This window comes from Peromyscus maniculatus, chromosome 11 (assembly GCF_049852395.1).
Source record: "Peromyscus maniculatus bairdii isolate BWxNUB_F1_BW_parent chromosome 11, HU_Pman_BW_mat_3.1, whole genome shotgun sequence".
Classification (NCBI taxonomy): domain Eukaryota; kingdom Metazoa; phylum Chordata; class Mammalia; order Rodentia; family Cricetidae; genus Peromyscus; species Peromyscus maniculatus.
Window position 1 is genome coordinate 48,236,779 of NC_134862.1, and position 27,851 is coordinate 48,264,629.

Consider the following 27,851-nt stretch of genomic DNA (forward strand, 5'->3'; position numbering starts at 1 on the left):
AAGAATGTGGCTGGTTTCTGTCCTCCACCCCCCCAAACCTGCTGAGGCTAAATTGAAAAGTTTTGGATTAACAGTGTTGGCAGAAGAGATTTCAAAACAGCTTAGTATTGACTGCTTGGTTATTAGGGCCAGGCTTATGCAGAGCTGTAATGAAAAGGAGCAAGGGAAAAAATAACAATATAAAAAATAAATGTACTGTTTGAGGAGAAAGGGGACATGGGGAGTATAATGGAGCTAAATCCTGTGTTCAAGGAGACAAACAGATTACTGATTAAAGAAAACCCTGATGCTAAAAAGAAATAAAGGGTGTCGTGTCCTCAGGGCAGGACCTCACCCAGCTAAGGTTTCAACTTGTGAAAGGGAATTAAAGAAAAGCTTAAGACCAGGCATGATGACCCATGCCTTTAATACCAGCACTTGGGGTAGGCAGAGGCATTTGGATTTCTGAGTTCAAGGCCAGCGTGGTCTCTTCACAGCAATAGAAACTCACTGTGAAAGGTTCTGGTTTCTCCTGGTTCAGCTTTTTGTCTGTTCTTCTCATCCCTCCTCCTTCCTAAATCCTTGCCTCTTCTGCTTCTACCTGCAGTCTGAGGGGGAGAGGGGGAGCCCAACTGTGCTTGAGGCATCACAATGCTCCGTGACTAACAGGCCTCTACAGGTCAGATGCCACAAAGACAACAACAGGAAGGCCTTGTTTTACCATCATCTAGTATCAAGCAGGGAGAGTAAGTCACCCATGGAATCATGTGGCCACAACTGGGTAGACTGTGAAAACACTGCCCGCCCTCTGGGTACTCCTGCAAAAGAACACTTAAGTCAGCTGAGGGAGATTACTTGGAATTTTTTGTAGCAAAAACAGACTCATAGAAGTTCAACTGGTAAGAAAAGATCAGGGCATTTAACAAATGAGGCAGTGGGAAGGAGGAATGGGGACAGAGGAAGGGGCTGAAGCCCAAGAAGATGCACATGCATCCCTTCCATGTAGTAGCGGCCACATTTATCAAGCACTCAGTGATGTGCAATATTACACGGTCCCGTCACAGTGAGTGCGCCCAGCAAGGAATTCCTATCTCAGCTTTACACAGGAAGTAAAGACTAGAAAAACGAGGGATTTATCTACAGTATGCTTGTAACAAGAATGTTTTTCTATGTGTTATAAGCCTGACATGGAAAATAATTTATTGAAAGTCCTGAGTTACAAATCCTAACTGTAAAATTCTCCTTTGACCTTGCCTTTTTTTTTTGTTTGTTTTTGTTTTTGTTTTTCGAGACAGGGTTTCTCTGTGTAGCTTTGGTGCCTGTCCTGGATCTCGCTCTGTAGACCAGGTTGGCCTCGAACTCACAGAGATCCACCTGGCTCTGCTTCCCAAGTTCTGGGATTAAAGGACTGTGCCTCTTAAGATGTACAACTTGATTTGGGTAATGAAATGAACAACGAAGTAAGTACTGATGTGAACAGCAAAGTTAGTGTTTAAGGAAGGTGACGGGAAAGAAATTTCTCCGAGTAAACCTCTCAAAAATAAATGATGTGGTGCAGGCTTCCACATTCTCAGAAGAAAGTCAAGTAAATCAGTTTGAAGAACATCCCAAAGATTATTTAACTGAAGAGTCCAGGAATATAGAAATATAAAATTATAAGCTTAAGAGATAAACACTGACAGTCACCAGCTCTAAAGGTTAACTGTTAACAATGGCTGACTGTGTTACAGCCAACTCCTCTGTCAACAGCCAGGGGTTAACTTTTAACCCTCTTGTTCCTTATAGCCAACAACTGCCTGCCTGGACCAAAGTTAACTTTTAATAGTTGTTTCTATGCGACTTCTAGCATGCATCTCATGCCTGATGTTTCTATGTGACTCCTAGCATGCACTCTGTGCCTAATGCCTTCCCCCTTACTATAAAAAGGGGCTCATAACCTCCCTCCAACTGCCAGAGCCTTAAAAATCCAACTCTAGCTGTGGTCTCAGCTAGCTGATAAAGTTTTGTGATTCTCAGTGATATATATATATATATTTCTGGAATAAAGTTTGCTTCTGGTTCAATAGACTTTGGTGGTCTGTCCCCTATTATTGTGAGACCCCAGACCCAACATGATAATTTGAGGGACATCTGAAATTATTTCCCACTTTGATTTAAAAAATTAACCCCACGAATGTGTGATACCTCAGCTGAACTTGTTAGACTTAAACTTTTATGCCTGGTACTGACTTTTCCAATGAATTCATACACATTTTAAATAAAATTTACAACTAGCACTAAATATTATGTGATTAAAAATATGGTTAAAACTATTATTTTACAATTATGAACACATACCCACACTCACATAATTAAAGTTTCTTGAATACAAGTCATGGGTCATAAAATTAACCAATTAACAAGTATCTGATAAAATAAAATTTCCTCTTTTAAGATCTTCTTACCTCCAGTTGTCAGTTACCCTCACTTAGAAGAACATTAAATGTATCAATTACTGGTGATTTTACTAGCAGCCCACTGCAGCAACAGGGAATGGAACCTACTGCCTTAAATTCTAAAGTTTTGACCCAGGAAAATGAGTATCCCTTCCCTAAAGTTTAGATGTCTTTTATTCAGTGACAGAAAGGGAGACACTGAAGAGACTAGTGAGCTGTGTTTTGTAATATCATGCACGTTCAAAACCAAACCATAACACGCTAAAGCCTCCAGAGCAGTGGTTACTCTTGACTGTCTCTTGTTTTAGGCTTCTTCAAAGTGGCAAAGTTCTGGAAGTACATGAGAGCTGTTTCTGCAGATTCAGCACCAAGCCAAACTAGTAGATTTGGGGAGGTAAGAGGGGGAGGGAATTGCAGATACTCAGATTTACAGTACTCATCTTTTATTTTTATGTATTTATATTCAGATATTGTACAGTTTTTGAAGCTAATAGAACCCTTTTGCATGTATATTTAAAGCATAACAAAATAAAAAGTATTTCACAAAAGAAGTTCATATTACAGTACTATGGAAGTAGGAGGCAAAGAATATGAGCATTTGTGGGTTATGAACAATACATTCAATTTAAAGAATAAACATTTCATGTGAATAACAGCATCTTGGTTATAATAAATACAGGAAAAGTTAAGAGCAACATCTGAAGTATATGGATACAAGAAAGGTGTTTTGTAATGGACACTCTAAAGAACAGTAGAGCACTCGTGCCTTGGTAGCATCTCGCTAAATTTACAATCATTGCACATTGTTGAGCACTGTAGATGGGGTGCCCTTCATTCACCCCACACCTCAGAATAACAACCAAAGTTACCACACATTCGCCCCAGGTAGCCGGTACCAATGTTTAAATAAGGTTTAGAATCAGCTGTACCTTTTATTTGACCTGTTACTCAAATCAATTCCAATATTTAACTTAATATAAAATTTACTCATAAACAGAGAATATTTTATAGGTGATTGTTAAGATTAGAATTTCTAATCAACTCCGTAACTGTTTGCAAATATCCCAGTGATTTTGGTTTTACACAATGGTATCTTTGTGAGGAAATATGAACATTTGGATTAAAAAAAAAGTATTTGAAAGAAAGTTTCCTCTTGTAGAAAATTATAATGGGTATCCCTGACCATTAGATTCTCCAGCTCTTTTTAGGACACAAATATAAGCAGTCACTACAAGGGGTTAAGCCAATGAGATTAGAACCTTGTATTTTGAAAGACTGTAAGAAAGCCACTGTGGTAAGCAGGGGCCATTTCATTTTATTCAATCCTGTGACATTCCAAAGGACAAACACAAATGGTCAGTAGAAGTGGCTCCTTACACTTCTGGGGGTACTTCCACTGAAGCCCAGTGTAAATGCCACGAGCCACTAAGATTTGGGATGAGCTCAGTTCGGGCTTCATGACAAACACCATCCAGGCTTCCTCTGTCAAACTCAAAATGAAACTACCCTTAAGATAGCATACATAGCCAATTAAAATGAGGAAACAGACGTTATTCACTTGAAAATAACTATAGGAGAAAACACTATGTGAGAAAACAAGACCAGGAGTTCTGCCGACGGATGTGCTCCCTGAACACGGGCCGCCATTCTGGCAGATTAAGCCTTCCCGAGGTTCTAGCATGGCACACACAGCATTCTGCCACAGCGACTACCACTCCAATTCTGTGAGGAAACTGGCTGGTACTAAGATGAAGACATTCAGGGAAACCAGCCTCCACAGCAGGGCTTCCCAACCTTTCCAACAGGATTTCCCAACCTCTCCAACAGGATTTCCCAACCTCTCCAACAGGGTTTCCTAAACAACTCTCCATTTCCTTAACTAAAAGGAGGTTCATTCACCGTGTCCGTCATCTTCATGCACAAATACAGTCCTTTGCTCCAAAACGTCTCTACTGAAATGTTACTCTCCTAACAGTGCTGTCTGCAGTCAGGGCCAGTCTTCATGTCCTTGAACATAGTCTAAAGTTATATCCTTGTCAAATGACTCAGAACTATCGACATTCAGAGGCACATTGTAACACACATCTTTCTTCCTAACAAGATAAAAACACATGCACACAGAGTGGCCCAAAAGTTTAAAAAAAAAAGTTTCAATCTAAGAAAAAGTGTTGGCATACCAAATATCTTTTAAAAAGGGAATTAATTATGTTCTCAGGAAATCTGAAACATTAATGGATAAAATGCACACACAATATAAATAACTTGAAGAATAAAAAAAATTCTGAAGGGGATTGATCAAAACTTCAATACAATCTATGAATAAGAACATATGTTTACATTACAGTGTACAGTTATGAATTAAATGCATTTAAATTTATAAAGAAATTGAATTATAGTTACTGCACGATTATTTCAAGAATATTCTTCAAATGTACAATAAAAACACACAAAGCCTTGGGCGATGTGCAACTTTAAAAATGACTATCAACACCAGCCAAACAAATCCTTAACCACTTTTAAAATGGACTCATTTATACCCTTTAAATGCAAAGAGACTTCCAAAGGTATTAAATCACAAAACTTTCAGTGTCGGACTCACATTTTATCCTCTACCTTTTCACATTTAAGAGTTGCATTTTGAATGTATAAACTAAGAATTTTAAATGTTTCTCAAATAGTTTGTCTGTATTTATCATAAGAATCATATTTGAAAACTACAATGCTAAGAACTAAAGCACATACTTCAAACTTAAGAAAAAAAAAATCACATAAGTTCACAATTGTGTCCACTGCAGTGTCCGTGGGTGACTTAAAAGCAAACAAGTCAAATACTCAGGTCAGTTCCTCAGGTTCTGCATCTCTCCTGATGTGTGCCAACCTGTTTCTTCACCGTTTGGCACTGACCATCTATGACCATAATTTATCAGCAGAAAATTCCAAATGACCCTCAAACCTCTAGCCATTAAAAACTCTTGTACTTGTACTCCTAATGAAATCTGAGTATCCCAAAGTCTTGTGGATTTGCGAGGAGATCGAGCCTGGTAAAAAATGAAGCTTATATGAAAACTGGTTAAGGATTCAAAGCACATTAACTTTGACATATTAATCTTAACACCCAGACAAGAACAGGGAGGTATGATTTGCACAAAAATACTTTTAAGTTATTTTGGTTGCCTTCTTCATGATTCTGCAGCTTAACTGCTTGCGGTACATGCATGCATCCTCTTTGCTACGTCATAAACGTAGGTGATGTCTGGTCGCTTCTCTGGATCTGGGTTGATGCATATATTTACTAATTGTCGAAGCTGAGGAGACAAAACAAAACTTAAAATCAACCTTCTTAATTTTGAACAAAGCAATTCTGAATAGTTAGCTAGAAGACTTCTAGTTAACTGTAGATATGTGTGTAAGTACCTGGTCTAGAATTTTGATCTAGAATTTAATACATTAGTTTTAGCATGCTTATGTTTTCATAAGAGATGAGAGTACATGTTTGCCAGATACATTTATCATGAATTATTTTATATAAAGAAAATATATACTTTAATAGTCTTAGTTTATTTTCTTTTATATAAACTGTCAGCAAGGTAAAGTATAAGTATTACTCCAATCCTTAACTCGGTGAAGTAGTATGTAAATGTTCCCACTTTATAAAGCAGAGAGTTCAGATCCGTCTATATACCAGGAAAAAAAATCCCCATAGATTGAGATCCTTTTCTTTCCAGATTCAATAATGGAATATTAGGTTCTATTCAATTCTAATAACCTCTGTTATTAAGTCATGTGTCTACTTATAACAGCATATAGCATCTTCATACTCTGACCGTTTTGCCCCGCACCTGTTGCTGTTAGGAGTAACTTAGACATTTTGAAAACTTTCTCGCATGCACATTAGCACAGCACTGAGTGAGTTATTAAATCCTTGCATTTCTTCATGTCTTTCATTGCAGAGATTCCGATAAGCTCTATGGGTTGAACTTGGTGGTACTCTTAAGAGAAGGCTAAAGCCACAGAAATGTTACGTGAGGAGGCTGGGTGGGCAGGATATGGCAGATGTGGGGTCAGGCACAGTGGAAGGAGGCGGCCAGCAGCCTTGCTGAAGGAACCTTGCAGCCCAGTACCCTTGTCTCTGTAAGTTTATTTTTCCACCTATTAAATAGTGACACTAGAGCTGATGATCAGAAATGCTGTCCCATTTCCAAGTCTTTAACAATGCTATCAGAATAAAATATAATGATTTAGCTTCAGCCACATTTGGAAATCAGAATGTTGGATGCAGAATTTGTTGCATCTGCTGAGAAGGCAGGACGACGTCAATTTATATTCCTTTCAAAAGAACATGGAATGGTATTGAAAGTGCTTAAATAATTTGGCAAAGTATAAGACATTTTATTATGTTGGTTTAATTTAAAAAAAAAAAAAAACAAGGCTGGCACTTTACCAGTTAAAGACAAATGCATCCAGTTATGTACAGTGCAGAAAGCATAGGAAAAGCCCTTAGATGATGATTCTTATGTTAAAAAAGACAGGGAGTCCCACAAGGTCACCAAGCTGTCAAGAAATAAGAACGAGAAAGGAAACAGAAAAGGTGACAGGAAATGGTAACTAGGTTACAAAAGCTCATCATATTCAACCAAAGAATCAGTGGGCAGAATAACAATTTACTTTTAAACACTGATACACTGTACAAGCTAGTTCAGAAACAACCCCTGTCTTGCAGAGAACATCAGAACAGGGTGCACTCTGTAGCCAATTAACAGCAAATGGCCAGCGCTTCCACCATGAAAAGAAATCAACCAAAAGTAGAGGGAGACTAGAACACAAGCCTGGCTGAAGACGACAGAGCTTACTGGGGCACCTCAAAAGAGCAAGGACTAGCAACAAGGAGAAACGGGGTTGGTTGGGGAGGGGAGCATGAGGTGGCGGCTGCGCAGCACACTGTCCACATGACAGCTGTACAGGGACAGCCTAGAGGGCTCCAGAGGCCACCGTAGAGGAAGACAATGCAGAATAAGCAGGGCCTGCTTTGCCCTCCCCTTCTGTATGTTCATTCTCCACCAATTAAGAAAATCGTCATAAAGTTTCCTTTGCCAGTGGAATTACTGACAGAATTATCACTGTCAGATACATAAAATATGGAACACTCAGGCCTCAACATACTTAGGAATGAAACGTTATAAACTACGTTTTGCTACGCATTTCTGTATGATTTAACATATTCAATCTTCCTGACAAGGCTACAAGGCTGCAGCCAATGCAGGCCATTTCATAAAGCAGCAATGGTCCACAGTCATAAAGGCTGTAGAAGGCAGGGCGCAGACTGGAACTGAAATGATCTCATTTTAGGCATAGGCTTTAAAGAACTATGTTACTGTCTTAGAAAACAATTCTAACTTGGTCTACAGATTTCTCCGTGACCACCTCTGGGCAAGGGTGGGATGGCCTTTCATACACGAAGGGCAGACTGTAGGCTATTTGCTTCCCAGAAGACTGTGAACAATAACAGCCATTACAAGTTGGTGTTCCAGCACAGCCGTGGAAACCCTATGACCAAAGGCAAGCTGGGGACGAAAGGGTTTATTTGCATACACTTCCACATGGTAAGGCCATCACTGAAGGAAGTCAGGACAGGAACTTAAGCCCGGCAGGAACTTAGAGACAGGAGCTGATGCAGAGCCCACTGAAGGGTGCTGCTCACTGGTGTGCTCCTCATGGCTTGCTCAGCCATTCTTATAGAGCCCAGGGATGGCCCCACCCACAACAGGCTGGGCCCTACCTTGTCAATTACTAATTCAGAAAGTGCCCTACAACCAGATCTTGTGGAGGCATTTTCTCAGTTGAGGTTCCCTCCTTTCAGATAACTCTAGCTTGTATCAAGTTGATGTAAAACTAGGCAGTACAATGAGACTCTAACATTAATGGCTCTGCATTTACAGTTCATAGGACAATTTGGATCAAAACACAAACCAATCCATTTTGTCTAGGATTTTATAGACGGCATGAGAAAATCAGAGCCCCTTTATCCCGAAGACACTCCTAAGTGTTGACACAAAGGTGTTCAGATGTCTGTTATGACCTAGCATGACAGTTTTAACTGCAATTTCACTGTTATTTTATAAACAACCTATCCATGAAACTGGCAGCAATGCCCTCCAAACAACAGGTACTTGGATCTCAATTTAGACCAATCTCATAATTAGATTATAAATTTAAACACAGTGGGCTGGAGAACAAGTCCCTAACAGGCGACCTAAGAACTTTGATTCTCAGTACTGGGGAGACTGGCTGGAAACCCTCATAAAAATGGGATGTGGCACTAAATAAAGTCAGACATTAAAAATCAAAAATAAGATGATTATATTCAAGACCTCGCTCAATGTTAGTTTTGGGTGTGTGTGTACGGTTTTTAAGAAAAGATTTTCTACATAGTTTTGGCTGTCCATTACTTTGCAGCAATTTTCCAACCGCTACCACCTGAGTGTTGGGATTAAAGGCATGCTCCTTTAGTATTATCTTCTAATAAAATGTTTCTCTAGCCCTCTGGACGAAAGCAAGTTATTTTGAATTCTTTTTAACCACCATTCAATACTCTGCAGTGACAGTAACTACTATATTTTTTAAGCATGTTAAAGGAAAATGTCAAGATAATGGAGCCAAGATTGCTCTCTGGTAAGTTTTAATTTCTAAGACTACTAGGTATTCATGTGCTTAAAAATGTGTTTGTTGACTCAAGAGCTATCCAGTTATCACTTACAGCATCTAAAGCACAACACTGGCAACAGCAAGGGCAGCTAATGTGAGCCGAAGATACTCCTTTATTACAGGAAGATTACTTCTCATGCTGTCTTTTTAAAAATTGCACTTTATAATATGCCAAAAAAGGTGTCTACTTAAGAGCCTTTACAAAGCTAGAGAAAACTGCTTTATTCATGTGCTTCAGAAGATACTAAAACCTAATAAAGTGACTCGATAAAATATTTGTAAAGAGCTATAAAATTAATTTAGTTTTCAAATTCAGTAGATAAACCATTAATATATTTTGATCTGTGCATTTCCAAAGAAATATCAAAGCATGCAGCTTAAAGCCAGAAATATTAAAGAGAGTGTCAGGAGTCATTGTTCTCAGGGTGCTAACCCAATTACAGTTCAAGTCCAGCCACGGAGGGGTAATAACAGTCAGGCTCTTTGTGCATCATAGCTTTAGGTCACCACGGCTATTCTCAATAGGATAATAAAGACTAATTCTATTGGTACTGTTTCTTTATCAGCCTTATCTTAATCCCTCTGAGACCAATTATGCTATATCAGCCTCCCAGATATGCCCAATTTCCATCATTCCAAGGACACATTTTAGCACCCCAATGTTGGTCTAATACATTAAAGCCACTATATTTGGAGCTTTAGATATTTATATAAAATGATTAGGTATATCTAGCATGGACACCAAAGTGTCACTAGTGATTGACTTAGGGGTAGAGAAAAAGGAATGCCATCTTACACAGAAGTAGTGTCTGTATTTTGAAATCAGAGATCATTCAGTGTCTTTAAAAACAAAGTCTTACAGAAAGTTACATGGTTTTAGAGGATCCCACAGGATATGTGAAATATAGGGCACCGTTTTGGATCCGTGACTGCAAGAACAATTCTCCAGTGCCACTTCTATAGCACAGGTGAACAAAGGGTCTGCTTAAATACATCTATATATTTAATCAAAAATGGAGTACTGAAAGCTTAAACATCAAATCTTACACAGCAACCTTTAGTGGAGTGGCTAAATAGTACAGTGATGAGAATATGAAATTTACTAAAACAATTTTTAAGAAGGAAAATCAAATGTTCCCAGTCTCTGGGATAACATTGGATGACAATTTAAATAAGTGCATAAATGGGATATTCACATTCAATATCTATACACTCTATAGTAAATATTTTTATCTCACCTGGAATATGACTACATGATTTTAAAGACTGTAAAAACACTTGAATAAATGCCCCTTAAAACAGTGTGTGTACCAATATTACCAAGCCATTCATTTTGGCATTACTGTAAGGATGTATTAGGAAAAAAAACTTTCCAGCACCAATTTAAATAACTCTGGCTAATTTTCAGTAACAACCCTCAGGAATTCCTAAATAAAATTCTATTAGAATTTGAGAATTAGAAACTAAAGATGAACAAATGTTTGACTTATGAAATAAGAATGTTTTATATTATTTATATACTTCCGTTAACTTCAGAAAGTCTAGAAACAGCCTACCTGACACTTTCATCTTTTTTTCTTATTTACATAAAGCAAGTCTTTAAAACTAAGAATTCTGTGTAAATGTTAACTTAAAAATCTCTTATCTCTAAGATGTGTATTAGATTTCTTTGCCTTTGTGAACATCTGGAAAGCAGAGGAAGTAGCACAGAGGAAATGACACAGCTGGTCACTGGGATGTATGCACATTCTCAGAGTCGAATAATTGTTACTCTCCACAACGTAGCCTAATTCCTTCGCTCCTGGGTTGCATGGTCCGTGCATGGTCCCGAGCCAGATGGACATGAAAGCTCTCTGAAATGGGGAAGTCAAGGAATTTCACAGTGGGTGGGAAGTGAAAGGGCTTAGGACTGAGAAGTCCCCAGAAGTACAGAACGGCCTGTGGTGAACACCTGAGCAGTTTCTGGGGTGCGAGCTCCCCGCAGCACAAGCAGGGAGGCAGGGAGTCTTCCCCACCCCACTCCAGTCCTCGGGCCACCACTGCTCTCAACACACCTAGCCTACCTGACCTTACAGAGGCTGGAACAAAGCCCGTGCCTTCGTTTCTTTAACAAAGTGTTGATAAAAGGGCGGTTCTGAAAGCTGAAAATGCAGTACTAGTTTTATCAAAGCCCTATAAACACACCATGTTCTACAATAACCTATGAAATCAGTTTCATTGAATTACAACTGTTGATGATGTATCACAGGAAAAATGAGTACTCTTTCTAATCCTTGTATTTTAAGTACCCTGAAAAAATGATTATTTATTTGTGTGTGTGTTTGTGTGTGCATGCACACACATGAGTCGCAAGAATGAGAGCGATTATCTTTTGCCAGCTCTATTTATTTTCACATGTGGGTGTCCCAAGAAGAATAAAAAGCGGTACCTACTGCCAGCTCTTAACTTGTGAGTGAAGCACCCGGCTGTGGTGCTGTGCCAACCCAGGCAGGCCAGAGAGGAAAGAGAGAGCGAACACACACCATCCTGCTCTCCGGCCATCGCTTCTCCAACTTGCCAAAAAGCAAAAGTGAAAAGGAGGGCACACTGTCCTACTAAGACGATGAAAATAAAGAATGGGGTGAAAGTGAGGCTTCAGGGGAAAGCGAGGCAGGCTGCAGCTGAGGGAAACGCTTGTAGCTCATTGCCTACCTGTTCTAAGTGGCGACATCAGGTCCACATCTCGCTCCAATAAATTGCTTTTAATACAACAAACTTTTCTGTCTATGGTCTAAAGGTTTGAGCACTATAAAACTAACATTCAACATAAAATGAGAGACTGTAATTTGGTTTCTTCAGTTGTAGAAAGCAATAACAAGACTTCAGAAGCTAGTGAGTTTTCCAAAATATAACTAGAAAATACATTCTCTACCTTATTTCTATATGATAAACTTAAAATTGCTGAGCTGGGACTGGTAGCATAAGTCTATAATCTCAGCTACTTGAGGGTTTAAGTTAGAAGAATCACCAGGTCAAAGGCACCCAGGGTTACAGTGTCATTTTATACTCAGCCTACACAACTTAGTGAGATTCTTTATCTCGATAGAATGCTTGCCTAGCAGGCATAGGGCTCTGGGTTCAATGCCTAGTGTTATCTCCAAACAAAATGACTAAGCAACATTTGCCACAGCAATCATTTCAGATCTACTGTTCGAATAACCACAGTTCACTTTATTAAAAATATTAACCATCTTTACAAGGTTTTATAGATGCTTGATTTTTTTTTTTCCTACTCAAAGCAATGCTATTGAGTCTTCAATCTATTATTGCTTTGCTATTTTCTGGAAGCAAGATTACCTCACCCTCATTCATTTCATCTGCAAGCCAAATTTGACTTTTCAGAACTCTTCTATCTGGATGTTCAATCAATTTTTTTTTCTTCTGCTGAGTCTAAAGAGATGATTAACAGAATGAATGTATAATTCTGATGACCATGCTGGTGTCTCTTCAAGAAATTAAGTACATGCCCTAGTAAATGCCCCAGATGTTTCATAGCTGATGCTTGTGCAAAAGAATGAGAAGAAAATCCACAAAGGGAAGGTTTCAGTGATAGAGAGCTACAGCATCTCCCAGCATGCCTTTGGGTGATCTTGTGCCTCACTAGACAATTCTTTTGAGAAGTTTCTGTGATTCAGTCATCACTGACTAGGCCATTCATTTTTTTTTTTTTTAATTTCTTCTTTTTATCACCAACTCCGTTACTTTCTCCATCAGTCCATCACCCAAGTTTTAAAATCCACAGGCCCTAGAAATGTAGACAAGAGCGGAGCTGCTATACATACTTGACATTGTAGGGGGGAGGTACATATGCCAAGGAGCAGCTATTATGAGGTATGACTGCCAAGGGAAGGTGTGGGGAGAGAAGACCCAGGGAAGACAATATAGGAGACCAGCTGGGAAAGAGGAAATGGCATCTTTAAAAACATGAAAATTCATGGACCTTCTAGCAGAATGCATACTAGCAGTGAAGGGAAAGAAGATGTGTCCATGACCATTAGGTTTTAAGTGCAGGCAGGCTGAACAGGCGTTTGGCTTATGATTCCTAATAAATAGCAACCCCCCAAGAACTGCTTGCTTTTTCATCACCCAGCAGACAGTTTAAACAGAGAGCTATCTAAGGGAAGGCAAGTGTTTTCAACCTCAGTTTTTAAGTATGGCGATTCTCTATTCATACATGGATGAGGTTGTTACAGAAAAAAAGATAAGGACTACCAAATATGCACAAAACAAAGTCATCATAAACAAAGACTGTAACATACGTTTTCTAAGATCCTCCATGTATAGCTGAACTATTTCAATCTAGAACCTACAGATATATATACCATACTTCAAAAGGAAAGATTTAATGTGCATACTTAGATTTCAAAAGCCTATTGTAGGATATTAGCATGGGGGAATTCCCATTTTTTTTTTAAGCTTTTGATTCTTTTAAATTTATATGGAATGATTGTATTTAGAAGTCTTGTTATTTTCCTTACAACTCCTTATGCTGAGGCAGGTTGGCAAGAAACGCACTATGAAATGTCCATTTTTAAATCTTCTGTGGGCAGGACACTTAAAAATGAAAAAATGTATCAGTGCCTCAGTACCTCTAGACAGATCTCAACATACTCAGAAGGCTATTTGTTTTTATTTTTCACTTACAGAAACCTACTATTTTAACTATTAAAAGACACAGTGATGTAGTTTTTAGTACAAGCTCGGTGCCTAAGTTGGCACTTACCTCTCCTTGGTCCCTATGCTCTGCTAACTTAAATACCAATGTGGATCTTTAAACTATTAAGGAGCCTTCATAATAAGCACTGGAGATATCACTGATATCATTATGGTGGCATTAAATCTGTTTATGATTCTGTTGCTACCACAAATTTGGAATAATTTGTTTATAAACAAATCGAGCTCCTAATTAAGGAGGGAAAATATTTATTAATATCATCAGCATTTCAAAGTCTTATAGAACTCTTCATTTTTTTTTAAATCAGAATAAAGCAACATTTGTTATACAGATTGCATGTTTTTCAGATTTGTTGCTTCAGAATTATTTTCCATGTTTACCAAGGCAGTACAGCCTCTTGTTTCATGGAGGCACAACAAAAGACCACCAATACCAGAAACCGCACTGTCTCTTTTGGAAGATGCACCATATAACATGCTTTGCTTTATAGCTCTTTTTGGAACTGGTAACTATACAGAGTGAAGTAAAAAGTGGAATCTATTTTCCTTTCCCAACTTGAAGACCTTCTATCTGGGCCAGACTTTGATATTTGCCCCTTGGCTGAGAAGTCGCATATCCAACTTCACACTTAGCTGCAGTGAAGTAGCCCTGCAGGCAGGCCGACTTCAACGAACCACTAGTGGTATCATCATTAAAATCCTGCTGAAGGTCACCATGGTAACCGCCTGCTGAGGCTTCGCTGCTGCACTCGGCATCTCCTAATCAGCTACCATGTGAAATGCAAATTCAGACAGTCTGAAAATTAGTCAAGAAGAATAGCGGATGAGGATGCAGATATGTGAAATATTCATGTGCTTCACGGTAAAAAGAAGACAGCATGAATGACACAACAAAGAAAGGGCCCTGACACCCCTGCTATCGTTTTGCATTATTGTTCACACTCTACTGTATTGCTAGGCCTAGAGTTCTGAAGTTGGTTCTGTGAAATGCCGTATTTATATTCTATACCCAAAATAGTAATTAAACATGGCTAACGTAAGAGCGTTATCACCATTGCTTCCTAAGAGTATAGTCTAATTACCTAAATACAATCCCATGAAGCAAAAAAGTAGGCATCATTCATTATCAGTATCAAGACTAGTAGAGGAAAGTGTACTGATTATATTCTAGGAACACACATATAGTTTTAAAAAAATCTTTAGATGTTTATTATTCAAGCTATATGGACTCAGATTTTATTGTACAGTACTAAGACCAGATGTTATTCCTTTCACAATAGAAAATATGACAAGATTACTTAATAAACGAACACTGTAATTGTCCTATATTTTTCCTTTGCTCCTTTCTATTTTCCTGGGGCAATTTCCATTATCTGTTGCTCATGACATGAGATGTCCAAGGCTTTACTGCTTCCTTGGGCAGGTCCCAGATGAGAAGCCCCCAAAGAGCCTTTGTGAGCTCCTCTTAGTTGACCCGAGACACTGCTATTGTACACCCTCTCATATAATCATGATATATTAGGATAGAAATGGAAGATACTGTTTAATGAAGAACTGGATGTTGGGTAAGTGCCAAAACAACTCACTCCAATGCACTAGCAAAGCAAGCAAGAATTCAGCTCTCAAAGGCTTCGAAAATTGTCAGTCCTGTCCAATGTATTCTATAAACATGTCTACATTGGTAACCTTAAAACTCTTACCCACAGGACTCTGGCTCAAGCAGTGAGGGGGTGGTAGGATAGGTATTGCCCAAGGAGAAAAAGAAAGACAAAGGTTCAGAGACAGGTGGCTGAGAGGCACATAGTTCAGATTTGGGAAAGTGTGAGGAGGGAAGTTCTACCAAAGTAAGTTTTCTTGTCTGAGAGATCAGGACTGAGGACTCTGCCTGTCACGAGACGCTGAGTCAGAACATTCCTTCTTCCCTTCAATGGGCTCACTCCACATAAGTCAAGCCAACTGTCTGTGGTTCTCCCACATGCTGTGTTCTGTTCCATTCCTCACTGGGAATCACAGAGCTGTTACATTAACCAAACAGCAAGTTTATGAATGAAAACAATGAGAAGTGCTCTTTCTTCCACCTGTACCATTCATCTGTATTCTGAATAAAGGAAGGCTCCTTAGTTAACAAAATGAACAAACGTATGAGCTGAAGATCATTTACCTCCTCCGAGTAGTGATCTGACGGGAGAGGCGGGTAGTCACACTGCTCTATCTTCTTACACAGAGAATATAAATTCATTTTGTCACCGTAGAAAGGACTCTGCAATGCAGCCATCTGCAAAACACTCACAATGAAACTGATGTACTTACAGAGCAACTTTAAAGGTGACTTCATCAGGTATAGGCCACTGGGGTAGAAAATAATTATGAATACTTTGAATAAATTATGAGCATTTTCATTTTTATGATTATCATTTTCTGTGTATTATTAAACGCTAAAATTTTTGAAACAATTTTATTTTTGAAAAATTTAAAATTCCTAAAGAGAAATGATTAATATATCTCCTACAACATAAAACAATATTAAGAAATGGAAGATATTTGTGTGTATATATACATAGCCACAAAAACAACTAGCATATTTCATGGCAAAACAGATATCATATGGTATGACTCAAATAATGTAATGGTCCAATATAACAAAAAAAACTGATATTAAAACTGAATTAAATTTAATAAGGACTTATGGAATAGAATGCATTCCCTCTCATGATGCATAGTATATTATTTAGGAAAAAGGTTATTTTAAGAGAGAAAAGACTGTTTGTTAATAATGTAACTAATCGTTAAATAGTTTAAATCATAACTTTCTTTTGGTTATGTCTCAGAAATATTGAATGTGTTTAAAAAATATCCATGACTCTAAGATGCAATTCAAGGTATCCAACGGTGATTTTTATGCAGAAAAACGTGACTTAAAGGATATGGCACTTTAAAAGAGACATTACTGAATTTAAATGTATTTTAAGACAAGGTTCGAACTTGACATTCAAAAGCGCAAGCAACTACTTGGTAAGCAAGGTTACAAACTAAAAATTCAATTTAAAATGTTCGCATCCTGTTCAGAACCTTCTAAATCTCTGAGCCGCAGCCGCAAGAATACAACATGGAGTGCCAAGCTGCCCCAAAGTCAGTCACCCTTTTCTACATGTGCTAATAAGTTTGATTTTGGAAGGACAATGTGTACATTCCCTAGACAGGCAGAGTGTGTGTGAAACACGCTGGTCCATGCTGTGCTACTCAGTGAGCGTCAGTGGGGACAGGACAAGCTGAAAATGACTCTCATCTGTCTCCTGTGCTCCAGACAGGGTTTTAACTCCTTCAGAGCCTCAGCCGGGAGGGGACAGGATTGGAAATCCCACCCAGGAAACAGCTCTACATACGGCTTTACCTAGCCCACATTTTATATAAAACCTACACACCCCCACACGGAACAACCCTGGGAATAGTTCCACATGACGGCATAAAGGAAGTAATGACTTGAATGCCCTAAACACACAACACTGAGCGGGAATTTCTAACGGAGGACCCACCATCATAAACAATGTTTATGCTGAAAAATGCAAGGATACTATATGATAAAAATCAAATGTTAAATAAGCCACCTTAAAAACACACCATAGATATAAACTACCATCTCCCCACCCTTGTAAGACCTTATATAAATGTGCACTCATTTTATATCATATGCTAGTAGTTCATTATATTACTTTTGTCTCAATACTGCAGAGTGTTAAAAAAAAAATCTGAATGTCCCCTAAGGAGTTAAACAGGAATAGTATATTTTCATGCATCTCCTGCTTTGACAGATGAAAAATGTCAACTGTCCTGTTTTTATTTTCAAGCTTTTGCACTATTCATCTGGTTCATTAGTGCATCTCGGCACTGCCCCTGACAGCTGCTCGCCCTCTCCTCCCAGCAGCTGAATTTTTCAGGCTAATTTGATCCTCCACACTGAGACGATCGCTAGAATGATTGACTCGCTCCCTGACCTCCAGGGTCTGACTTTCCTCATTAGTATTCTGGGGGTGTCGGAGGGACGAAAGCCCACTGTCTGTCTTCGGGGCTGGTGGCAGCTCTCTTTTTTTTTTGAACTGTAAGCCACCAACCTACAACCCTGTAAGGATGCAATTGCCGCACTGAACAATAAAGGAAATGTGTAAAACCTACTTTTCCATGTAAAGGTCCATGTAGCAAAGCTCAGCATCTTGATTTTAATTAGTAAAGTCTACTTTGTTGCATATCAATTAAAACTGCACTCCTAGTTTTTTCAAAGGTTTCGGGAATATTTGAAAGTCTAATTTCCCGAGTTTAAAACACGTTCTAAAAAGGGCTTCCTACTCCTTCATTGTTAACAGTAATTTCTTGGTGGATTATGATAGGAAAAGAAAAAACCTCTATTGGGTGCTACAGACACTGTGAAAAGCTAAACTGCACTAAATCTATCTTTATATTCAGTATTTTCTCTGCTATTTTTTAGTGTTATTTAGTTTTTCAAAATTGTCTGTAGCACGCAATAGAGTTTTTGTTCTATCATAATCTACCAAAAATAAAGATAGATTAAATCTTTTTAAAAGTTCTCAACTCTTGCATGGAGGATTTGAGAAAATGCATCGAGATGGATCCTAACATGATAAACACTTGAACTTGAAATTAGCACAACATGTATACCTTGAGGACATGGAAATGTTCAGAGAGAGAACTCTTATTTTGGTGACCACATTAAGCATACATAAAAACAGATCCCGCCTCTCAAATGCAATTGTAAAATGTGGGTAATTGTTTCAATTTTGATACAAGGTTGCAAGAATTAAGTGAACGTCTTCCTCTAACACTACCTTCAACTCCGCTTTTCTACTGCTATTGCTAACTTCAAGCTCATTATTAGAAAATCATTTCCTACCTACTTTTAGGTTGTTAAGATGGAAAGTGTTATTTTGATATTAGATTATGGCCTGAATGACTCTAATATTACCTAACCTGGTTTAAAAAAAATTTTTTTAAACACATGAAGTGATTAACTTTTAAATATTACAGCAGCAATACTATCAAGCCAATTCTTATCAACATTGCCCCCCGAAAATCATCACCAGACTCCAGAGTGAGCCAAACCTCTTGTCAGCCCATGGACACACAAGCAGCATGGGCCCCTCATCGTCCTGTGGACACACAACAGCACATGTTCTGCTACATCACTAATTCATAGTATTTCACAGTCAAAACTGGGGAGTTCACGTAAGAGCCTGTTCAAATCCTTTGAGTGTCCTCAGTCATCAGAGAAAGCACAAAACCAAAAAGGTCACTCTCCCTAAATTAAGGAATCTATAATCAGCACAGCTCCCAAAGGTCAATACTCATTTCAGAAAGCACCTCGATGAGCCACCTTCAAGCGACCGTGGCACAATCCTAACAGATGACACTGGAGTCAGGAGAGCAAAACAGACAGACACGCACGGTAGACTTACTTCCTTCTTGAAACACAAAAATAACTCCACGTATTGTGTTTCTTCGATTCAATAAAATTTACTCAGATGCTGACTGATTTTTAATTAGCATCTTTGACTCTGTATTTTCCTGACATACAATTAAAATTCTATCTTAGGAGTCACTAACTTGGGACACTGTCAATGCCGTTGCTCTGGAGGATGGTGGAAACTGTGTTACTTAGGTGCCCTTTTCTACAGCTACAAGACTACATCACAATATAAATAGAGAGCCGTACTATGGGACTCTGCCCTCCTATGCTAAGAACAGAATTCTCAAGCTTAACTATTTGCAAGCCCTTAAAGCTGGATTTTACCTGTGTAAATAGGAAACAAAATACTGATAAAGATAAATATTTTCATATCTTAAATCCATGGCATTATTCTCCTGCAATGCATTAAAAAGTTTTCACACATGTATCTCTCTTTCTACACAAAGGATGAGCAAAATAGCATTAGAGTAAAATACATATTAAAAAAAACCAAAAAGTCCTTGTTAAAAAATGAATGAAAATATATTAGTCAAAATAAATATGTGCGGACTTACTTGCCCAATGAATTAACTCATCACAACAAAAGCTGACTACAAAGTACCATCCAGAAAAAGTAAATGTAAAAGATAATAGTGGATACATAACATAAGTGAAACTGTGTCAATGTACAGAATTTATCAAGAGTGCCTACCTCATATAGCAGACAGCCAAGAGACCAGATGTCAGACTTGAAGTTGTATCCATTTTCATGTATTCTCTCTGGAGACATGTAGTAAGGTGTACCCACTGAAAAGAGAAACCAAATAGAACTAGTACCATAAAAATGAAGACGTAGGCACTGTGAGCAATTAAGCACTGATTCTGAGGGGTAGAAAGCAGGGTGGGAGGTGGTGTGGCGCATGAGAGGGGTTGTAGGGAAGAACTGGAAGGGAAAAAAGTGAAACAACTGGTAATTGTCTATTAATTTTAAATATAAAAGAAAACATTGAAAAATTAAACACAAAATTTTAAATTGAAAAAAAGCAAAAAATTTGTTAGGATCACAACATTGTTTTTGAGAACACTCAAAGTTTTTATTTCATCTTCACTATTCAAAAAAGTACATTATCTATACTATCATAAAACAGAGTGTGGTGGCTTAGACACATAATGGTCTCCTTTGATCAATCCAAGGAGAATTTAAGAAGGATAACTAAGGGAAAAAAATTTTTTTTCCTCAGAAAAAGTTATAGAAGTGATTCACATGGGACTTTGCTGTTTTCAATATGGCTTCTTTATTTCAAATAACTGAGAATGATAATATTTTAAGTTACATAGTATTAGATAAAAGCTGTAAAGCACATATATAAACACAACATGCTTAACGACCTTTTACAAAAGTGTCCCTGGGAATGCAGTCCTGGCTCCTAGTATAAATGATGAACCTGCTGACGCCGTGCTCAGTTACCCTATGGAGGAATTCAGGGACTGTCCTGGGTCTGGTGCTGTGATGACCTAAGTGCAGGGCGCTAACACCTATGCAAAAGGCCCCGAGTTCCTGCAGCTAGAGATTTAAGGTGCAAGATCATCTGGGTACTTTCTGGTTTTGTTTTAACATATAAATGCTTTCTTTCTTTTTTGTGGCATTTTTTTCTTCAAAATGCTAACATTACTTTTAAGAAAACGAAAGCATGTATGTTATGTTTTGAAGAGTAAAAACATTTAAGTGAGTTTCAAAGTGAATATCTTTAATTTCAAATACCTCAACTTCTAATTCGCCATTTTTAGCCTAAGGCTCTTTTTTTTTGCCAAACAGAAAATCAAGGCCTTTACTTGATATTCATGAACCTTATTTACCAGAGGCAACCTGTACTAATGATATGCCACTGCTTGTGGAGAAAAGGACATTTTCTAGTTTTCCCCATTACTTTTTAAAAAAAAATCCCCTATGTGTTTGCTATAACGCTTAATGAGATAATTCACGATACTGTAAAGGGGACTTTAGTCAGAAACACTCTGAGTCACACCAACAATAATCAAAGCACCGTTCTTGGAAGCAAAAGCCAGCTTTTAGATGGAATAGCGTTCCAGCCTTATACCCGTGTGTGGCATCTCAACTGTGCTAAGCATGGACGCGTCACAGGTGCACCTAGAAGGGAACCCACTGTCAGTGAAGAGTGGGTGGAAGAGAGGCACTGATGGAGGTGAGCAAGAGGGAAGTAAGATGATGCCAGGCCAAAACTTTAAAGGAAATCCGAACGACTCTGATATCAGAGAAAAAACTTTAAGAAACCAGTTAATTGTGGCACTGTACCTTGAAGGCAAGTTTGCATATTTCAGTAGTTTCGGGACAGGAAGGGGTTGTTCAGACACAACAACAACAAGAACAACACAAACTGGCTTCAAAGTGTCATTACTGTGGGGAATCAACACCGGCCTGCAGCTTCCGGAGCTTGGACCACTTTCTCATGCTTTGCATAAGGAACTCCAATTACTGGCCAGATGCACACACTTCCTCTGCTCAGGGAAGGATGGTGGGCGCAGTTGGGATAATGAGCAAGCCCCTCACAGGCTTCTGGGGTTCCAGGACATAGAGTGGGAGGCTGTCAGGGAGGGGTGCAGAGAGAGGCTTCCCGGAATCCACAGTGGGTAGCTGAAAACACCAAGCTCGAAGGTTCAGAGTTTACCAAAAGCAAAGGTAATTTTAACCAGGAGCTCCGGGAAGCCTGCTGATATGTTAGGGGTTTGATATGAGTGTGAAAGATTGATGACGGGGAAAAGGAGGAACAAATGCTAACACTTTACAGAGATTAGCCTCAGCCCAGCATAACACCTTAAGGGAAACACAGAGCCAGCTCCCAGACAGCAACCCCCAAGTGAAGGGAGCAGGGAAGAATGACAGGAGTTCCGAACCAGGCTTTAAATGGCCTCAGTCTAGCATAGAGGAACGCCCTCTGTGGTTGCTGGGGGTCAGCGTGAAGTTAATGACTGAGCACTGTGGTTTTAAACTTAAACACTGGTTCTCCATCATCTAAACAGTGAGCATCCTCCAACTGTTCCCCCATGTTTTATCTCACAGGCTTCCTGAGAATATATTACAACAGAAAACCAAGCATGCCACCCACCTCCTTCACGGCACATTTCCAGTCATCATGGGGGATAAGCAGGTTTGCATTGTGGACTACTCCCATCCGGGCAAATTCATAATTACTGTTGACCAGAGGCCTGAAAAGGCACTTCCATGGCCTTCCTCTGACATGCTCTCTAATGTGCCCCTCTGCTCTGGACCCACCTCTTCTGCTGACCGACCTGGGAGAAGCTGTTCGACTGGATCACAGCACAGACTGATTCGCCCTTTCTCCTCTCTTTGGAACAGAGAGAGACCCACAGTTTTAAGTGCTTAGGAAAATCTGCAGTGCATTTCAATGCAGTGCTATGTTTTCAACATTTCAACTTGATGAAGACATAATTATTTCCTAAAATCCTTTCCTTAAACTTCACGGCAGGTGCTTTTATGAGGACTGTTGCCTGAAGAATTTGTGACTTCTTCAACGGCTGTACAAGGGAAGAGACTTGCGGAGCGACAAGACCAGATATTAAAACAATTGAACAAATTGTTACACACGGAGGCACTCAAGGCGGCATGATGCATAACTCTGCTTATCTTTCAAGAATTTATGGTTATGGGTAAGATGAGAATACATTTTGCAAAAGTAGATACTTACGCCATTTTAACCTCCTGACATGAGTAACAGTGGGTAAGAAATGGATTTTTGTTTTTTGTAACGAAAAGGCAGTTGGCTTTAGAAGAACTGAAAATGTTACCTGACTTTCTTTAATCTGTACTAATACTGTACTGTGATGTTTCAACTGTAAAAATAAAGCACCTTCCTAACATTAACTGACCTAGCTGTATGAGAAGTGCTTTACATGATACATACTTCATAAAAAGAAAATACTCCTTAAAATCTGTGACTGGTTTTTAGAAGTCCCACCGTAAGCTTAAGAAAGTCAACAAATCTTGCTTTCGGGATGCTCTCCGAGAAGCTCCGGCTGGCACAAGGACACTTCATTGGAAACAGCTATACACAGAGCATTTTCGATGGGTTCGCCAAAAATTTAGCACTTTAATCTCTGCAAAGACTTGAATAAAGAAAAAAAAAAAACAGCACAAGGAAAGAATCTTTGTTATACGACTGGAATGTTGGGTTCTATCTGAAATTACTTACAGAGGTAACAAAGAGCTGGTCAGAAGGTGCAAATGTGTTTCGTCCTTTGCCTCTAGCTACATCCTCCTCTTCTTTCATTGACTTACTTTGTGTGTGTGTGTGTGTGTGTGTGTGTGTGTGTGTGTCCACAATGCACACGTGGAGGTTGGAGGACAACTTGCAGGGGTTGATTCTCTCCTTCCATCATGTGAGTCTTGGGATTGAAGTGAGACTCTCAGGCTTGGCTGTAAGCACCCTTACCCACAGACATTTTGCCTGGTGCCCCTAGGCCTACATTTATTCCTTTTCCTTAACTATGAAAGGGATAGTATGTAAAATGAGATAGTGTGTAAATGGAGGTATCTCTGAGACATATTTACACTTTAAATTCTACAGCTCTTATAAAAAAAAAACTTTAAAAATCCATATGGAAAATAATTATATGGTAAAAAACCGATATGCTCCTTTTTAGAGCTGGTCTTTAGGTCAGCCAAATGAGGACGCTCAACGAGAAATAAGACAAATCAGGCCGGAAGTGCTGCAGCTTTTTCTCAGAATCGGGACAAACCGCAAAAGAAAACCCCTTGAACATTCCTTGCTGGGAAAATTCAAAAGACACACGTCATCACAACCACAGTTTGATTCAAATATACAACCAAGGGACAAAGCAATCATTTCTGTTTCTCCTTTGTACCTATGAGTCAGCCAGAAATGCTGCTGGCAGACTGAAAGGAAAGAGACCAAATTTACTTCATTATTCTGAGTATAATCTGAGGTCAACATGGGATATGTCTGAGTGCTAGATCAGTATTTCTACGGCAAAAAGACATTTAGAAAATAAAGTCTGACACCTGCGAGGCATACTTAATAACACCGTGACACCGCGGGAGGCAGGCTCAGTGGATTCCGCTGCCCCCCTGTTCTGGGCACCGCAGTCAATGCACTGTGTGTGTCGGGGGACTGATTGAACGAACGTCTTAGGTGCTACCTGTGGTGTACGATGTTCTAGGTCCTGGAGAGAGACAGGGAAAAACAGGGCAGGTCCTCAATGTTGTGGGGACCACAGCAGAGCCACACGGGGCTTGTTCTCAGGAGCTCTCTGAGACGCTGTCCTCCTAATCAGTAATGGGGTCTGCCAGGTCAGGCAAGTTGCCAAAGATAGAGAAGACTTGCCCAGGGCAGCCTGGGATTCAAGCCCATTTAGCAGACAGTTACTTCATCCAGCTGACGACTGTGCAGGGGGAACTGAAACTGTTTATGCCTCCCCAAACCAAGAAAGCAGAGAAAGTCGCATGAAGAGCTAGAAATTCAGTGGGCTGCTCGTGAAAACGATACTATGCGACGCTGCCGTGGTGGTTTTTACATAAACACTCGTTATGGTGGCTGAGAGGTTAAATGTGCACAGTTTAAAACAGATAATAGCGTCTTCCCTGAGCAATTACTTAAGTCGGGAAAGGACTGAAAGTTAAAAATAAACCAGCGGAAGCGGCCTCCAGGACTGTCTGAACATATGCTCTCTCTCCACTCCACGCCACCCTGAACAATGTGAGGTGCGCAGCGAAGATGGACTCGTGGAGAGGAGCCAGGCAAGGTGTGGGGAAAACAAGTGTGCGACCACAGGTGGCACCTGGCACCAGACAGGAAACTGTTCCAGGGCCTGCCTCACAAACGCTAATTTTCTGAGTTGAAACGAGAGGACGCATCACACTCGGAAATAGTGTGGGGAACACGAATCGTACACTCAAGAGATTCCAGTGTGAAATTCCCGTATCTAGCCCGGACGGCAGGGGGGTGGGGAGGCATGTATCTAGCCTGGACGGCAGGGGGGTGGGGAGGCATGCATTTACTCTGTTGACAACATCACAGAACCAGAGAGATGCCTGTCTCCATTTGAAAGATAAACAAGAGCTCAGGCTGTCCTAGGATACAACAGCAACACATTTCTCCCCGGGGGTTTCGAGCATTGCTCCAATAGAGACACCAATAATGGTGCAGTCCAGTCAGATTCAAGAATCTATCTCATTTCAGGACACAGAACAGACATAAGCAACAGGTAAATTCGCACACGTGCACAGAGAAAACTCCTCCCCATCTTTTCTCAGGGACATTAAGAGAGCGTGCACAACCCCATCCAAACGTCATCTGGGCTCAGCAGGCAGGAACTCCCTGGGTCTGCATTAATACGTCCAGACCACCTTAACTGCATATACAGGAGCATGCTAGGTGCTGAGATTTGTATCTCAGATTCATTTTCCTAAGCAAGCTTTGCTCCTGATGCTTTTTTCTCCTCTCCTACATCCCCGGCCATGAAAGGGAAGCCACTGAGAAGCATGTCTGCTAGGGAAGTGAGAAGCCACTGCGGCCTGAATAAACTTTTGGGAATAACTTTTCAAATATCCCAAACCTGTCCTCCCACCCCAAAATAAAAAAAAAAAAACCACTCCATTTCAAAAATGAAATTAAAAACCATCAAACCATTCTACCATTAAAACTCCTGGCTTTTATAACAGTGTGAGGGACAGAATGCTGGCCTGTGATCCTTCTACTTGGTGTTAGACGTGTTTGCATTATGGCACCTGCCAAGAGGGACTTCGAAGGTGTAAAGGTTACACCTGTTATAATTCAGATTGTCCTGAATGATCACAAAGAGATACGACAAATGAGCAAGAGACTCCACGTGTGAGCGAGGCTCATGCCATGGCCAAGAAATGGAAGCAGTTTCTAGAAGGTGAGAATGGCCTTGAGCCAACAGGCGGTTAGGAAACACGCACCACAGCTTTAGCAGCACCAAAAGGCTGAATTCTGCCAGGAACCTGAGTAGACAAGAAACAGATGGTGTCCTACAGCCTCCAGGAGCACTGGAGATGAACTACAGTTAGCTCACCAAGATGCAAACCGGATGTGGGACCCAAGGAACTGCAAAATACTACAGTTCCAGTGCTTTACCCTATTAAATCTGTGGTGCTGTGTGAGGGCAGTGCTTTGTTGTTGGTAATTCCCACACTGCGTGGGAGCGTGAGAATTCAATTCCATGGGCCTCGGACACACTTTACAATGAGACCCACATGAGACACCAAGGAGCACGGCAAATCATATAGGGCTTTAAAAACGTGTGGTGTCTGAGAACTTCACATTTGGCGAAGCTTTTCTTGCTTTGGTTATTTTTTGTGGAGGATGGGGGGGGGGCGCAGGCGGGCAATGGATAGGAAAGTAAGAGATGCCAATATACCCACTCTAGGAAGAATAACACTTGTTATAGAAAAACCATGGTTTGTCCCCAACTTCAGTGAGCTCTGGCTCGGCCATTCACCGACATGAATCTAAGCAATTGTACTTACCTCACAAGTTATTGAACTGAGGGGAGACCAGAAAATGGATAACAGATCATGTGACATTTAGTCCAGACCTTTTGAAGCTTGGCAAGTAAAAATGCTTATTTTAACTGTGTAGATTGCCCAAATACTGTGCTTATTGTAAGGCCTAACTAAAGAGGCACTGATCTACAAAACAGTCATGAGGGTTGATATTCGGGGAACAACGGAAAAACCTGTGCTCAGAGTATCCCAGTTTAGAAAGACAGATTCCTTATGGCCACATAGGACTCCCATTTCATTCACAACTATTCCCATGAGAAGAGTTCATTATTGGTTGTGTGGGTGGCTCCAACCATGCCACACAAATAATACAGCACAAATATAAGACCAAATCAGACATTTCCCCTTTATCTCTGTGCATTATTCCTGGGCTCTCCTTTTCTGGACACACAGAGGACTGCTTGCCCAGTCTGTTAAGACACTTGTCCTGGATGATGAGATGTGAGTGGAAGTATTTAGTGTCATCATATTCAAGCAGAAGGCTTTAGTTAGGAGCCAGTGAATGATCTTCATGCTCTCTCCCCTTCAAATCCCCAAACCAAATGCTGGACTGAATACCATACAGGACTGAGGCTGTCTGAAAATGCTGCTACCGTGAGGAGAGCAGGCAGGCCACCGAAGACCAAGCGCAGGCTGCACGGGCCTCTGAGTGACAAGAGATACAAAATGCTCTGATGCAAAAGTGTATTTCATTCTTCAATGTAATCTTGCTCACACTAACACATCTAGTTCAACTCCCTCTTTTATGCAAAAGCTGTCTTTAAGGCCCATTCCTTTAGTGTTCATTTCTCAGGTATCATCTACTGCTCAATTTGATGGTGGAGAAAATAGTCTGGAAGACAGATTTCAAATGTCCTACAGCCCCAGATCCCGGATTTGTTATAATTTTTCCTAAATCTGGAAGCAGTTAAAGTACTTCAGAGCATGAGAAAGCAAAGTGTCTCATAGCAGGGTCGCAGGTAACGTACAGCAGATTGGGTAAGTC

At 39.9% G+C, this 27,851-nt stretch overlaps 1 protein-coding gene across 4 annotated transcripts in view; it reads right to left on the reverse strand.

Annotated features, from left to right (window-relative positions):
• Positions 1 to 2,840: 2,840 nt before the first annotated feature.
• Positions 2,841 to 27,851, reverse strand: part of Nek7 (NIMA related kinase 7) — a 145,199-nt gene continuing 120,188 nt past the window's right edge. For all 4 annotated transcript variants that reach the window (XM_006982416.4, XM_006982415.3, XM_076547521.1 and 1 more), the window contains 3 exons: positions 19,997 to 20,091; positions 15,991 to 16,104; positions 2,841 to 5,719 (listed from right to left, as the gene is read on the reverse strand). In XM_006982416.4, the coding sequence (XP_006982478.1) occupies positions 5,609 to 5,719; positions 15,991 to 16,104; positions 19,997 to 20,091 (320 nt within the window). In that variant the 3' untranslated portion in view covers positions 2,841 to 5,608. The remainder of the gene's footprint in view (positions 5,720 to 15,990; positions 16,105 to 19,996; positions 20,092 to 27,851) is intronic.